Raw genomic sequence first — 14473 nt, 5'->3', positions numbered from 1 at the left:
TTTAAAGTTTGAGAAATTTGAACATTTTTCATGTTTTAAAACTTGTTTATTTTGATTCTATAATAGTACATTCTTAAATAATCTCTATAAGTCAATAGTCTTTATATTCATGCTAAAAATTTTTTTTCTTTTTTTTAAGGATTTCAGTTTGTTGAAATGAGCAGTCGTAAATCAAAGAGTAACAACTTAATACAAGCAGAATACCTTTCACAGGTTAGTATATATTTTCATTACTCTGAAGGTCTGTTACCATGCAAAGGTGATAAGAGAAGTAGTCATCTTCTTAACTTGAATTCTCCCCTTAGCATGTATGAAGAACCACTCTTTTCATTCTCAAGGGGAGAGTATCTTTGCTACTTCCTAATTTCAACCTCTAAGTCTTTGGATAGATGGAATCCTAACTTTACTCTGTCTTCCTAAATGTGCTCTAGTTCAATTTAGTTTAATATTATCTTTAGAGTTTTGTACTTCTTTTGGTAAATTTATTCCTAAGTATTTTATTCCTTTTGGTGCTGTTGTAAACAGAATTGTTTTCTTAATTTTATGTTTTATTTATTGCCAAGTGTATCTAAATGAAATTGATTTTTCTATATTAATCTTGTATTTTGTAACCTTCCTGAACTCATTTATTTTAATATTTTTTTAGTTTATTCCTTAGGATTTTCTTTATATAAGATCATGTCATCTGCAAATAGAGATAGTTTTACTTCTTTCTTCCCAATCTAGATGCCTTTCATTTCTTTTTCTTGTCTAATTGCCCTGACTAGAACCTTCAGTATAACACTGAATAAACAAACAAGAGCAGACAACCTTATTTTGTTTTCGATATTGGGGAAATGCGTTCAGTCTTTCACCATTGAGTATGATGTTAGCTGTAGGTTTTTTGTGTGTTCTTTATCAGGTTGAGGAAGTCCCCTTATATTCCTAGTATGTTGAGTGTTTTTATCATGAACATTTAATATTTTCGTAAGTGCATATGTATCTCTTTTGAGGAGTCTAGTAGGGAACATACATGATATTTCTACACTGGCATTTCTTTTTTTCTTTTTTAAAGATTTTTTTGTTGTGGACCATTTTTAAAGTCTTTATTGAGTTTATTACAATATTGCTTCTGTTTTATGTTTTGGTTTTTTGGCCATGAGACATGTGGGATCTTAGCTCCCCAAACGGTGATCGAACCCGCACCCCCTACATTGTAAGGTGAAGTCTTAACCACTGAACTGCCAGGGAAGTCCCTACACTGGCATTTCTATTTATCTGGCTTGACCAGAACTACATTTCTTTTAAACAAAAACTAAATGTTATTGGCATTCCTTTGTGAGACCTTACCTTCCTTCTTTTAGAAGGAAAATGTTTAATTCTGTTTTTTAATTTAACTTTTACATATCTTTGTAAAGTGAACAAATCTTCCATGTGTAGCTTAATTAATTTCTATACATGTATACACCTGTTTAGCTTTCATATCAGATCACTTTAGGATTTTTGAACCTCTGACTATTCACTACAACTTCACTTTACCTCTCACTTTATTTTATACATAGTTGTCTCTCTAATAGACTTCAATGAAGTTTAAAAAAAGAAAAGGACTGAGGGTTGTCTTTTGATTTCTAGTGATCTTATCTAGGGGGCGGAATACACACTATGATTCATTGAATCTATATATGCCCCTTTAATTTTTTTACAGATATCAGCTATTACCTATATAATACCTATATTGTATTATAGATAACTGCCTTTTTTAATCTTCAAAACAGGCCTGCCAGAAAAGTGTTATTGTCTCTTTGGCACCAATCTTCCTATGATTTCCACTTCCTCTATAACTATAAGTATGGATTATTTTATCCCCAGTGAATAATTTGCTTTGCTCAGCCTCTGGTACATGTAAAGAGAACTCAGATTTATTTTTTTTGGTACGTGAAGGATCAGTCCCATGCTGTCAGTCTGGGAGAAGCAAATAATCCTGGAGGCTTCTTGTTTCTGTTGATGGGGCTAAATGTGAAACAGCCTCCTAAGGTTTTTGTCACTGGAGGACCTTTGTATTAGCAACAAAGCAGAAAAGGAATGATTTTAATGATCCATCTTTTTAAAGATCGTGATAGATTGGTTGTTTTTGTTTTTTTTTTTACAACTGAGCCTAAGCCCTTCGTTCTAAGGCAAACTCAAAATTTAGGTCTTCAGAAGAATTTTTTCTTAATTAATTCCAATGATTTCTTATTTTATGTCCTAGGTGAATATAATTTCTTCCATATAATTGAGCACATCCTTATATGCTGAGTTACTGCTTTTTTGCAGGTTGTTTCTTGAATGTGTCATTTCTTTCCAAATATATTCATTTCTTTCCAGTATATTTGCAGTGTTTTTTTAGGCATAGATCATGTTCTTTTAGTAGTATTGTGCTCTGCATCTAATAGGCCCTCCATAACTATATGGACTTTTAAATTTCTTTTATTTCCTCGGAATCCTGACCTCTGTGACAGATAGCTATTGATAAGGCTTGAGCTAAACCAGTTTAGATGTGTTGGTCTCTAGAGACTGAGGTGTGGTTCATGAGCATTATTAAATTAGATTACATTATTAGATTCTCTCCTGTCTTTGTTCGTTGGCTGATATGTTATGCAAAGTGAGGTATTCGTTCATTCACATGGATTAAAACAGCCCTCAAATTGATGATGTAGCTAAAAGAACTAATTCTTTCGCTTGTTGAAAGCTTCATAACTAAGTTCTCATCCTTTCTCTGGGACTTGAGATAGGTAAAAAGAATTGTTAATTTTACAACTTAGGAAAATGCCAGACGTCATGATGATAAGTTATTTAGGGAGGGTTGAATTGATTCGTTAATACCTAATTCTGACTGCTATAAATATATATTCTTGTTCTTTTTTGATTGCATATGTAATATTTTCATTTATATTTATTCACTTTATTTTTATCAGGTACAAAGAATTTTACGTGAAAGATTTTGTCATCAGAGTCCACATAGTAACCTATTTGGAGTACAAGTACAATATAAGTAAGTTTAGCTATCTGCTTGTCTGTTATGAAACTACTTACAGATGCCTTTAGGTTTTGCACAAATTGTCATACACAGATTTTATTAATCACGGCTAACAGACATTTTATAGAGGTAAAGATTTTGCTTTGTATATAAAAAAATGACTGTTGTGAAGCAAGAGCAGATATCAATATTTCCATAGTGAAAAAAACCTTTTAACTTTCAATCTTGTATCATTTCTATAATCTGGTATTATGGAGAGAATTCTGAGCTTGCACCTAATACTCAGCAGCCAGCTGTGGAGTGAAAGGTCCTAAGAGTTTGCCACTGTTGTCCCTTGTCCCATACCATCATAAAGACCAAGGTACTTCAGTCTTACTTGGTTTTTTCTTGAGGTTTCCAGAGAATCAGTATTTGTGTTCTTCTCTGTAGGACTATTTAGAGCATAAGTCAAGTGCCCAGAAGAAGAGAAAAAAGGAATGTCTGTTTTTTGTTCAAATTCAGCTTTTAAAAAGTATTACCTAGCAAATTATTTCAGCTTTCCTTTTTAAATTTTGGCCTATTTATATCATTTCAGACACCTAATTGAGCTGCTAAAAAGAACTGCTATTCATGGAGAAAGTAATTCTGTTCTCATTATTGGACCCCGAGGATCAGGAAAGACCATGGTAAAAGCTGTTGATTTCTGATGTTCCTTTGGAAATGTTTTTCATTGTTTTCATCATTGTGTTACTAACATTTTGCTTTTTTTTTTTTTTTTAATTTAAATCATAGAAGACATGCAAAGTGTGTATAGTGTTAGAGTGGTATATTTGAGTTGAACAATCTTTTTTACCTTTTTCTCCCTCACAGTAACAAATTTTCAAATAATGTTTGTTCCATCATGGTCTTTTATCCTTGAAGAATTTGTGATTGCCAATGGACAAAGCAAACTAGCAGCTATTGAGCCTGTACCTTGTGTCTTTTGTTTATGTTCTGTCATTTATTCTTTACATTAACGCTGCAAGGTAGGTTTGGTATTGTCTCTATTTGTAGATTAGGTAACTATCATACCATGCATTCTTTTTTTTCCTTTTATTGTTTAACCCTAACTCAGGCAGTTTTTTTATATGTACACTCACATCTTCTAGAATTCTCTTCTACTTTCCCTCTTTACTATATTTGCTTAGTCACCTTCAAAAGATACTGTTGCTTTTTTCCCTCAGTTTCTCTTTTCACATTCTTTATTCATTATATAAGACAAATTATGGCTGTTATATTGCAAGTATTACTATTTAATTATAAAATCTGTTTTCTGCTATGTTCCATGCAATAAATTTAGATTTCTCACTAATATGCTTTTTATATTATGTGTATAAGTAAAATTGTGTATTTTTTTATGTATTATTTTATATTAAGTAAAAGTATGTAAAATAGAAATAAAATTACATTTTTATTTTTTAAGCAGTATGTTTTCACTGTACATTATATAAGATGAGGAAATTAGGACTTTAGGATTTTACTGTTATCACCCATTTCCAATATTGTTTGAAGTACATCAGTTGGGAATTTAGATCTAGATAATTTCTTTTCTTTTTTAATCTTTTAAGAGTTTTTCATTTATTATAATCACATTTACAGTAGTATTTATTTTTGACTCTTTAATTTAGTTCAGTCCTTGTATATAACCACTGTTTCTTTATTCTTGGTTTTTATTACGATTTTCCTTTTTGTGTTTGACTTCAGTGCTATTTGGGGTAGTTTTTACAAGAGACCCATGTGACTAATATGCTTTGGAATTATTAGACTATTTAAAATTATTAACAATAATTCTATTAACAGTAGAAAAACTGAGCAAAGATATGCACAGAAAGATCATAGGAAATTAAATACAAAGCAATCTTAAACTTATAAACATGTTCAATTTCACTCATAATTTAGTAAATTAAATAAAAACTATAGTAATTTTCTCTATCAGGTTGACAAAAAGATCTGTAAGATTGATAACATACTGATGTTTTTGCTAGTGGTATAAGTTAGAATTAGACAAAATCTAACCACACTACAAATGTGTATACACTTTGACTCAGCAACATTTCTAGGAATTTACCATTGTGAAATGATACGTGTACAGTTACTTATTTCAGCACTGTTTGTTAATAGTGAAAGATGAGAAACAATGTAAATGCCCATCAACAGAATACTGGTTAACAAATCATGGTACATCCATCCATATAATGGACTATGATACAGCAGTAAAAAAGAATAAGGAAATATTTGTAGACAGTCCATAAAGAAAAGGAAGAGAAAAAAAAGCTCATATTTCTGTTGGTTCGTCTGTGAACCAAAAATTCCCTGAAATGCATTTTTTTTTCCATTTTTTTTTTTAACATCTTTATTGAAGTATAATTGCTTTAAAATGGTGTGTTAGTTTCTGCTTTATAACAAAGTGAATCAGTTATACATATACATATGTTCCCATATCTCTTCCCTCTTGCATCTCCCTCCCTCCCACCCTCCCTATCCCACCCCTCTAGGTGGTCACAAAGCACCGAACTGATCTCCCTGTGCTATGCGGCTGCTTCCCACTAGCTATCTATTTTACATTTGGTAGTGTATATATGTCCATGACACTCTCTCACCCTGTCATATCTCACCCCTCCCCCTCCCCATATCCTCAAGTCCATTCTTTAGTAGGTCTGTGTCTTTATTCCCATCTTGCCACTAGGTTCTTCCTGACCTTTTTGTTTGTTTGTTTTTTCCGTAGATTCCATATATATGTGTTAGCATACTGTATTTGTTTTTCTCTTTCTGACTTACTTCACTCTGTATGACAGACTCTAACTCCATCCACCTCATTACAGATACCTCCATTTCATTTCTTTTTATGGCTGAGTAATATTCCATTGTATATGTGCCACATCTTCTTTATCCATTCATCCGATGATGGACACTTTGGTTGCTTCCATGTCCTGGCTATTGTAAATAGAGCTGCAATGAACATTTTGGTACATGACTCTTTTTGAATTATGGTTTTCTCAGGGTATATGCCCAGTAGTGGGATTGCTGGGTCGTATGGTAGTTCTATTTTTAGTTTTTTAAGGAACCTCCATACTGTTCTCCATAGTGTCTGTACCAATTTACATTCCCACCAACAGTGTAGGAGAGTTCCCTTTTCTCCACACCCTCTCCAGCATTTATTGTTTGTAGATTTTTTGATGATGGCCATTCTGACCAGTGTGAGGTGATACCTCATTGTAGTTTTGATTTGCATTTCTCTAATAATTAGTGATGTTGAGCATCTTGTCGTGTGCATTTTTTTTAAATTTATTTAATTTATTTATTTTTGACTGCATTGGGTCTTCGTTGCTGCCCATGGGCTTTTCTCTAGTTGCGGCGAGCGGGGGCTGCCCCTCGCTGCCGTGCGCCGGCTTCTTATTGCAGTGGCTTCTCTTGTTGCGGAGCATGGGCTCTGGTCACCCGGGCTTCAGTAGTTGTGGCACATGGGCTCAGCAGTTGTGGCTCACAGGCTCTAGAGCGCAGGCTCAGTAGTTGTGGCACACGGGCTTAGCCGCTCCATGGCATGTGGGATCTTCCCGGACCAGGTCTCGAACCCATGTCCCCTGCATTGGCAGGCAGATTCCCAACCACTGCGCCACCAGGGAAGTCCCCATTTTTTTTATATATATAAATTTATTTTTATTTTTGGCTGCGTTGGGTCTTCATTGCTGCGCAGGGGCTTTTCTGTGGTTGTGGCGAGCGGGGGCTTACTCTTTGTTGCAGTGCATGGGCTTCTTCATTTGCGGTGACTTCTCTCATTGTGGAGCACGGACTCTAGGCACACGGGCTTCAGTAGTTGTGGCTTGCGGGCTCTAGAGCACAGGCTCAGTAGTTGTGGTGCACAGGCTTAGTTGCTCTGCGGCATGTGGGATCTTCCTGGACCAGGGCTAGAACCTGTGTCCCATGCGTTGGCAGAAGGATTCTTTACCACTGCACCACCAGGGAAGTCCTTTCATGTGCTTTTTGGCCATCCATGTGCTTCCCTAAGATATTAAACACTAATATAGTGAGTTATTTGTTGAGGGGGGGATATGGGAACAGAGGTAGGAATCTTTTCACTGCATATCTTTTTATACTTTTTGAGGGGTAAACTATATGACCATACAATCTATTTTAAAAACTAAGAATGGGAAAGTTTGGTTGAAGGCAAGGGTAAAAACCCCAACAACCGCTTAACAGAACAAATCCACTAAGTCATTCAGACCACAGAAATACAAAAGAGAAATGAAGTTTAGTAATATGGGGAAATGTAAAAAAATATTTTAAATACATCAAAAATTATTTTGCACATTACTTACAACATGGCTGGGATTGAACTCTTGGGTCACAGTTTTTTCTCCTTTGGAATTACATAGATTTTATTCAGTTTGTATTCTGTGGGAAAACTCCAAGGGTAGGCTTTTCTTTTTTCCTTTATAAACTGGATAGTTTAGATTATGCAGTCATAACAACCCTAAATTTCAGTGTCTTGACACAAAGAAGTGTATGTTTACTTTTGCTCGATGCGTAGTGTGGATCAGCAGGGGGGCACTGTTCTCTGTAGTCACTCAAAGGAAGTGGTGGATGTTATGTCAGCATTCCTCCACAAACACCCCAGTGGAGGAAAGGGAGCATGATGAATCATGGACACTCTTAAAGTTCCTATCCAGAGGTGATACAGAACACATCTCACAGTTCACTGAACAGAGTGAGTCACATGGTTACACCTAATTTCAAGAGAACAAGGAAGTACATTTTTCCTAGGTGCCTAGAAAGGGAGGTTAAGCAGAAGTATGGTGAACATCACTGATGACCACCACAGCTAACGTGTTTTGAGTTTGTTTGTGATTTTTCCTTGTCTGGATGCTTTTAGAATTTCTCTATCTTAGCAGTGTGAACATTTCATAGGCTATTTCCAAGTGTGGGTCATAAAAACTGAAGCTCTGCAAACCCTCTTAATGTGAATTTAAGTCTTTCTTTAGTAAAGGATAGTTTTCCTTTCTTTCCAGTTTTCATTATTTTATTGTCTTTGGAAAACACATTATCCTATGTATTTTTGAAGAACATTTTTACATAATACTTTAATTCTTCAAGGAGCTCCATAGTGATACTCTTGTATCATCAGTACAGGAGAAAATGAGAATTAGGAAATCAGTACATTAGACCTGTTATTCTGTCGTACACTGTGCATCTTGAAACAAAATAACAATACAACAGAGAAGTTGAATCTCAGTGATTTATACATCAAAGTGTCAAGCCTAAAAATATAACTTGAACAGCTAATGACTGAATTTATTCTGAACTTTCATCTTGGAAGTTTGTCCCTAAAGGCATGGAGAAAGTTCAGAAAAAAAGTAAACATAGCTAGTAAATGCTTACAAAGATGTATAAGTAAATACAAATTAAAGCTATACTCCATTTCATTAGTAAATTGGCTAAAATAGATACATTTTTTACAGAAAAAGTAAGCAGATAGTACAGAGTTCCCATATAATCTCCACATACATACATGCACACACGTGCACACAGTTTCCCCTATCATTAATATCTTGCCTTAGTGTGGTACATTTGTTAAAATTAATGAAAGTGATATTGAAACATCATTACTAACTAAAATCCATTGTCTACATTAAGGGTCAGTCTTTGAATTCTAAAGTCTGTGGGTACAACACACTGTTCTGGTGTTTTGACGTCATTTATCTAATGTGAGTTAACTGGAATATGGAAGAACCCATACCTGGTATTCCATTTTGGTACAATTTAATTTATTCCTACTGCACTCCAATATTGAGAGGTCAAAAAGATAAGGAGTATTGTTTAACTCGTGCCACTTTTGTGATTTGTTGTGTGTGTGGGAGTATCCTGAGATATAAAATAAGTTATTCTTAGATAAGAATTTTATTATGTAATATAATTAGTATAATTATATATATCATAGCATTAGTACAGTCATGTGTTAGTAATATTATTAGTATAATCATGTAAATTTGAACTTAAAAAATAAGATTACAGTATATTTAAAACACTATCCTTGGCCAAACTATCCAAAATACAAAAATTCAGAATCCACAGTTAAGCGATAAAGGTAACAGATATTGTGGTTTGCTGTATTTCAAACATTTATTTTAAAAATAGATATGGTTCCAAATGACAGATTGGACCCTGGAAAATACTCTTCTATATAGAGATAACTGTAGACAAAGAAACTTGCTAGATGGTTAAGTAGGATGTTTCTTCTAGTTGATATTTCTTCTAGTTGCATATTGTTGAATCTTGTGTTCCTTAAAGTATTTGGGAATAGTAATAGTAGGTAAGCATAAAAATCTCTGGATGTTGGCAGTTCTAAGCAAACTGTGCTAGTATGTTTGTAAAATTAATTTTTAGCTACAAAGAATGTGGAAATGGGGTAGCCAAATGGGTTATGCTGGTTAGTGTAACATAACCAACTAAGTTTTTTTAGTACATAATATAGTTTAAAATATTTGAAAAGATGACATTGTTTCCTTGAAAAAAAACTGGCATTATGTGATTGGTAACCTAGCCAATTAACACAGTAAATTTTAGCAATATCCAGAGTGGAACTAAAATTATTATTTGAAGACATACTTGCTAATATCATTTCAGACGGTCACACCTCATAAAAAAATTGTGAGCTAATTCAAGCAAATCATAGTAACCTGGTGTTAAAGTAAATTCAGTGGAAAGAGGCTATAAACCTGTTACAACTCTCTCTATGCATATGTAAAATGAAGGTATTATTATTAACCCTGTTTCATACTGCAAAGAATTTGAAATGGTTTTGAACAATTCATCAAACGTGAAATGATTTTAAACATAAAATCAGAGCCAGGGAAATATAAATATCATGTAAGTAAAATATCAAGAGGTGTGGGCAAGAACACAGCAAGTTACTAAGAGAATACAGCTGTATCATTTGGGGACTAACTCTTGCGATAGGGTCTGACTTGATCCAAAGACAGAAAGTACCATCTCATCTTCTGACAGTTTTCTGTAAAGAATGTAATATCTCAGCTGGGCTTTTACTCATAGTATGACAGTTGACATTTTGAGATTGTCTTTTTTTAAGAGGACTTTTTTAAGAGGACTACCTGTGATCTGAGGTAGAATTCCATATGCTTTAGAAACTATACAGATATACCAGGAATAGCTAGTATGTTTGATATACTGTTGTGAAACCTAATAATTTAAAATGAGGGTATTTGTTTTCTTTGTATTGCACAAAGATATTACAGTGACAAATAGAGGTAGAATATTGCAAATACAAATAGTATTTTGTTTTTCAAAATAGCTTACCAGTTGTCTCAGTGACTTTGTTGAATAATCCTTTTTGTCCTCACTAAATTTTGATGCCATCTTTATTGTATACTTAGCCTAATTTCCTGGACTATATATTTTGGGATAGTACCGTTCTATTTCTATTTTCATATTAAAAAGAATAATCTGCCATTACTCTTCCTTTTAAAAAGCTTTATGGTTTTTCTTAATTCTATTTATTTTCAAATTTAAGATAATATGTAGTATTAATATGAAGAGATATATATGATAGTGCAGTATGAGTGATAAGATGTCACAAATCAAAAAATATAAAGAATGTAAGTATGTGGCATAGAAACCTGTAATTATAAAAATGTGAAGCTTTATAATTGAACAGTTTACGGTGGCATAACACTTTCTGGGTATTTTTAGTAGTAATTACTATTATATTTTAAGTATATTATTAGTATTAATAATTTTTTTTTAATTGTGAGCTCTAAGTTTAATAAGGGCTTTCTTTGCTTACCTAGCAGCTAACAAAGGCAACATCTCTTTTTTCAGCTTAACCTCTTGGTATTTCTTTTTTAATTTTCATTTTAAGGTAACATACAAAGTAGTTCACAGTATTTCATAAAAATTGCTGTATTGGGGGCAGACATTTTGCAATCATTTAACATTGTTCTTGTACTTATTTTCAATAGCTTTTAACTGATTTCAATGATAATTTTGTAGAGTAAATGGTGGAGACATATAATGAACTGACTGAGACATGAAGTTCTTAAGTGGCCATAGTTTTATGTGACTTCTACTATAGAGAAGTATTTCTTTGAAAACTTAAGGGTTATTTCTAAACATTTATTAGAAGTTTGGGTAGCTGATTGAGAGAGTGTGGCATCAGTCCAGGCTCTGGCATCTTAAGAGTCAGACTTTAGGAGTTCTAGTTAAACCTTCTATCTACAGAGAATCTGCAAATTTAATTGTTGATTTTAAATGACAATCTGTTTATATTCTGTTCCTATTACTCATATTTTAAAAAAGAATATGGGCTTATCTTTTACCTATTATTAAATATTTCATAAACTTTTTAATATTATTTAGTTAATAAACCATGCTTTGAAAGAACTAATGGAAGTAGAAGAAATGAGTGAAAATGTATTACAAGTTCACTTAAATGGTAAGTATGTCCTCATTTTGCTATTGGAAGTGATGTAAGCCATGTGAGCTTTTTATATTATGAAACTTAATTTACTCATGTGTTTTAAATCTGCATTAATAACTATATTTTAAAAACTAAATCCTTGTTTAACAACTTTTACTTTAGCACACTGTACACAGTATTTTTAGAAATTAAAAAAATATTAATAAAGGAGACACATAAGGTCTCTTGTTTTTTATCTTGATTTTCTTATCTTTTTTTTAAATAATACTAATCCCAAGGAAGATGGTTCTTTGAGTCTATTAAATGTTTTCACTGTTGAGTTTTTAAAAGGAAATAATGTACACTAACAGGCTTTGACTTTTTTCTTTCTAGTTAAATTTTAAAAAGCATTAGAAAACTTGCTTGACTGGAAAATAATCTGCATTGTATCAAATACATATTTCATTTTTATTAAATACTTTAAGATGGGCTTTATTTCAGGACTGCTGCAGATCAATGATAAAATTGCCTTAAAGGAAATCACAAGGCAGTTAAATCTGGAAAATGTAGTTGGAGATAAAGTTTTTGTAAGTATCATTTTCATTATTTTATTAAATAGGCTTCAAATTAAAGTCTGTATAGCATAGATACGTTTATATTTTTGGAAGAGTAGGAAGAGTTCAGAGATTCTAAATTGAAATATGCAAGATTCTTATCATAAGAATGTACAAAGTACTAGGATGCATTTATTCATCAAATCTTTATGTTTAGATTTTTTTGAAGTAGGTTATACTAGTTATAAAATACTTCAAAAAATCCAGGTTTGTGTAGATATTATCTGAGTTTGTTTCTTCATCTGTAAGATAAATATTATGATTATCTACCTTTGGAGATAGATTATTATGTTTTTAAAAATACGACACTCTAGCAGTCTATTTCTAGTCTTATGAGACTTGGATAGCATGGGAGTAGTGGAAAATGTATTGAATTTGAAGCTACAACAAGTGGATTTGAGTCTTGCCCTGTAACTATTGACTACCTGGTAATCATGGCTAATAAATATCTTTGAATTACAGATCTCTCACCTGTTAAATTGGCATTATCTTATTATACTTACCTCACAGATTTATTCTAAAGAAGAAACGAAGTATTAAACATCATTTATGTTTTGTTTTTTTTTTTAAATAGGATGGTAATATGCTGTGCAAGTGTCAGTTACCTCTTATTAAAATGTTCTCAGAAAGTTACCCACATCTCATTATTGTAGCTTGGAATCTCAGGACAGTAAACATCAATAATTTAAACTGATTAGAAATGTTTTGGAACTTCTATTAAACTTTTTACCTACCACTTGATTTATAAGGCTCAAGGGAAACATGATTAACTTACAGCTGCCTTAATTTTCATAATGAAATGACTCATCTGCTTAATGCAATTGAAGCAGGTTGTAGACGTTCCAAGTTCATTTTCTGGTCACTGGTGATCATTCAGTGGTGTCACTCTAATCTCTAAACTGTGTCTCTGTTCTGCAGTAACACTGCATAGTTGTGTAAGCCTCCTAACATTTAGTAATTTTATTCTTTAAAAATTACCTATAAAAAGTTGAGCCAATCATGTGTTACCCTTCCATTATCTACAGGTCTTCTTTTTTTTTTTTTTTTTTTTGCTGCATTGCGTCTTCATTGCTGCGCGTGGGCTTTCTCTAGTTGTGGTGAGCAGGGCTACTCTTCATTGTGGTGGGCACGCTTCTCATTGCAGTGGCTTCTCTTGTTGCGGAGCACGGGCTCTAGGTGAACGGGCTCTAGAGCGCAGGCTCAGTAGTTGTGGCACACAGGCTTAGTTGCTCTGCGGCATGTGGGATCTTCCCGGACCAGGGATCGAGCCCATGTCCCCTGCATTGGCAGGTGGATTCTTAACCACTGCACCACCAGGGAAGTCCCTATCTACAGGTCTTTGAAGTGCAAGTTCAAATGCTTCTTCTGTAAATCTGTTGTTCTACCTCCTGTCCAGAATGTAATGTAGAAGATAGCGGCCTACTTGGCAAAGGAGAGTTACTATTACGTAGACTCTGTTTGGCTTTTGGTTTCCAGTAGATTAGTGTTTCTGACTTTTCTAAATAGAGCTATTTGCATTGGATTCATATGAAATAATACAAGGCACAGTTGGTTATCATCCTAGTCATCACTATTGTTATCATAATCCCCACATATACAGATTATTAGTTTAACTTCTACATTGTATATAGATTAGGCACCTGAGGCTAAGAGAACATAATTAGTGTGCCTGAAGTCATAAAATGACAAAGGCTGGACATTAAGAAACGAAGTGATTTAACCCAGACCCTTTCTGTTTTGATGTACTTAGAGCAAACTTGTATATTCTTTTATATATATATATACACACACACATAAATGTGTATATATATATAAATATATACTTATATAAGTAAATTCTTATGTGCATATGAATTTATCTAAGTATATACTTACACTTAATGTCAAGTATAATAGTCTTTAAAAAATAGCAAAATGTAAGCAACCTTTGAGTAATTTTGACCACTGATTTTCCAACAGATTGTCTCTGAGCCTTTGTTTATGTTCTGGTAAATACATCTTGCCCTGCCTACCTTGGAAATAGTATTACTTGACAGTATGTAATCATCACAAAATATGTAGAAGCTCTTTACAACCTGTTATGCTATTTTATATCAGTTCTCTCTACTGGGAAACAAACAAGTGGGTTTCTTTTTTCCTATATATCTCCTCAAATTTAAAGTTGGCTGTTTCTTTAAATTAAGAAATCTGAATGAAGTAAAAATTAAGGACTTCAGTGAAAAAATATTTTAATGAGGCCTTTATCCACAGGCTGGAACATCTGGATAATGCATCTGCTACTCTATTAATTTCCAACCAGAATATTTAAGTTGTATCCAAAAATGTTTTGGCTGTGTTCCAAGTAAACATAGCCAAATTTGATATGATATATACAAATTCTATAATATTCTCTTGAATAGAGAAACACTCTTGTATTGTCTGATGTTTGAGGCAAGT

General features: G+C 33.2%; 1 protein-coding gene across 4 annotated transcripts in view; it reads left to right on the top strand.

Annotated features, from left to right (window-relative positions):
* The window catches only part of ORC4 (origin recognition complex subunit 4), a 99642-nt gene that overhangs the window by 53630 nt on the left and 31539 nt on the right, over nt 1-14473 (top strand). For all 4 annotated transcript variants that reach the window (XM_036857410.1, XM_036857409.1, XM_036857411.1 and 1 more), the window contains exons 2-6: nt 140-213; nt 2934-3010; nt 3570-3660; nt 11384-11459; nt 11925-12010. In XM_036857410.1, the coding sequence (XP_036713305.1) occupies nt 157-213; nt 2934-3010; nt 3570-3660; nt 11384-11459; nt 11925-12010 (387 nt within the window). In that variant the 5' untranslated portion in view covers nt 140-156. The remainder of the gene's footprint in view (nt 1-139; nt 214-2933; nt 3011-3569; nt 3661-11383; nt 11460-11924; nt 12011-14473) is intronic.

The sequence above is a fragment of the Balaenoptera musculus genome, chromosome 7 (assembly GCF_009873245.2).
Source record: "Balaenoptera musculus isolate JJ_BM4_2016_0621 chromosome 7, mBalMus1.pri.v3, whole genome shotgun sequence".
NCBI lineage: Eukaryota > Metazoa > Chordata > Mammalia > Artiodactyla > Balaenopteridae > Balaenoptera > Balaenoptera musculus.
This window is presented reverse-complemented; position numbering and strand designations above follow the sequence as displayed.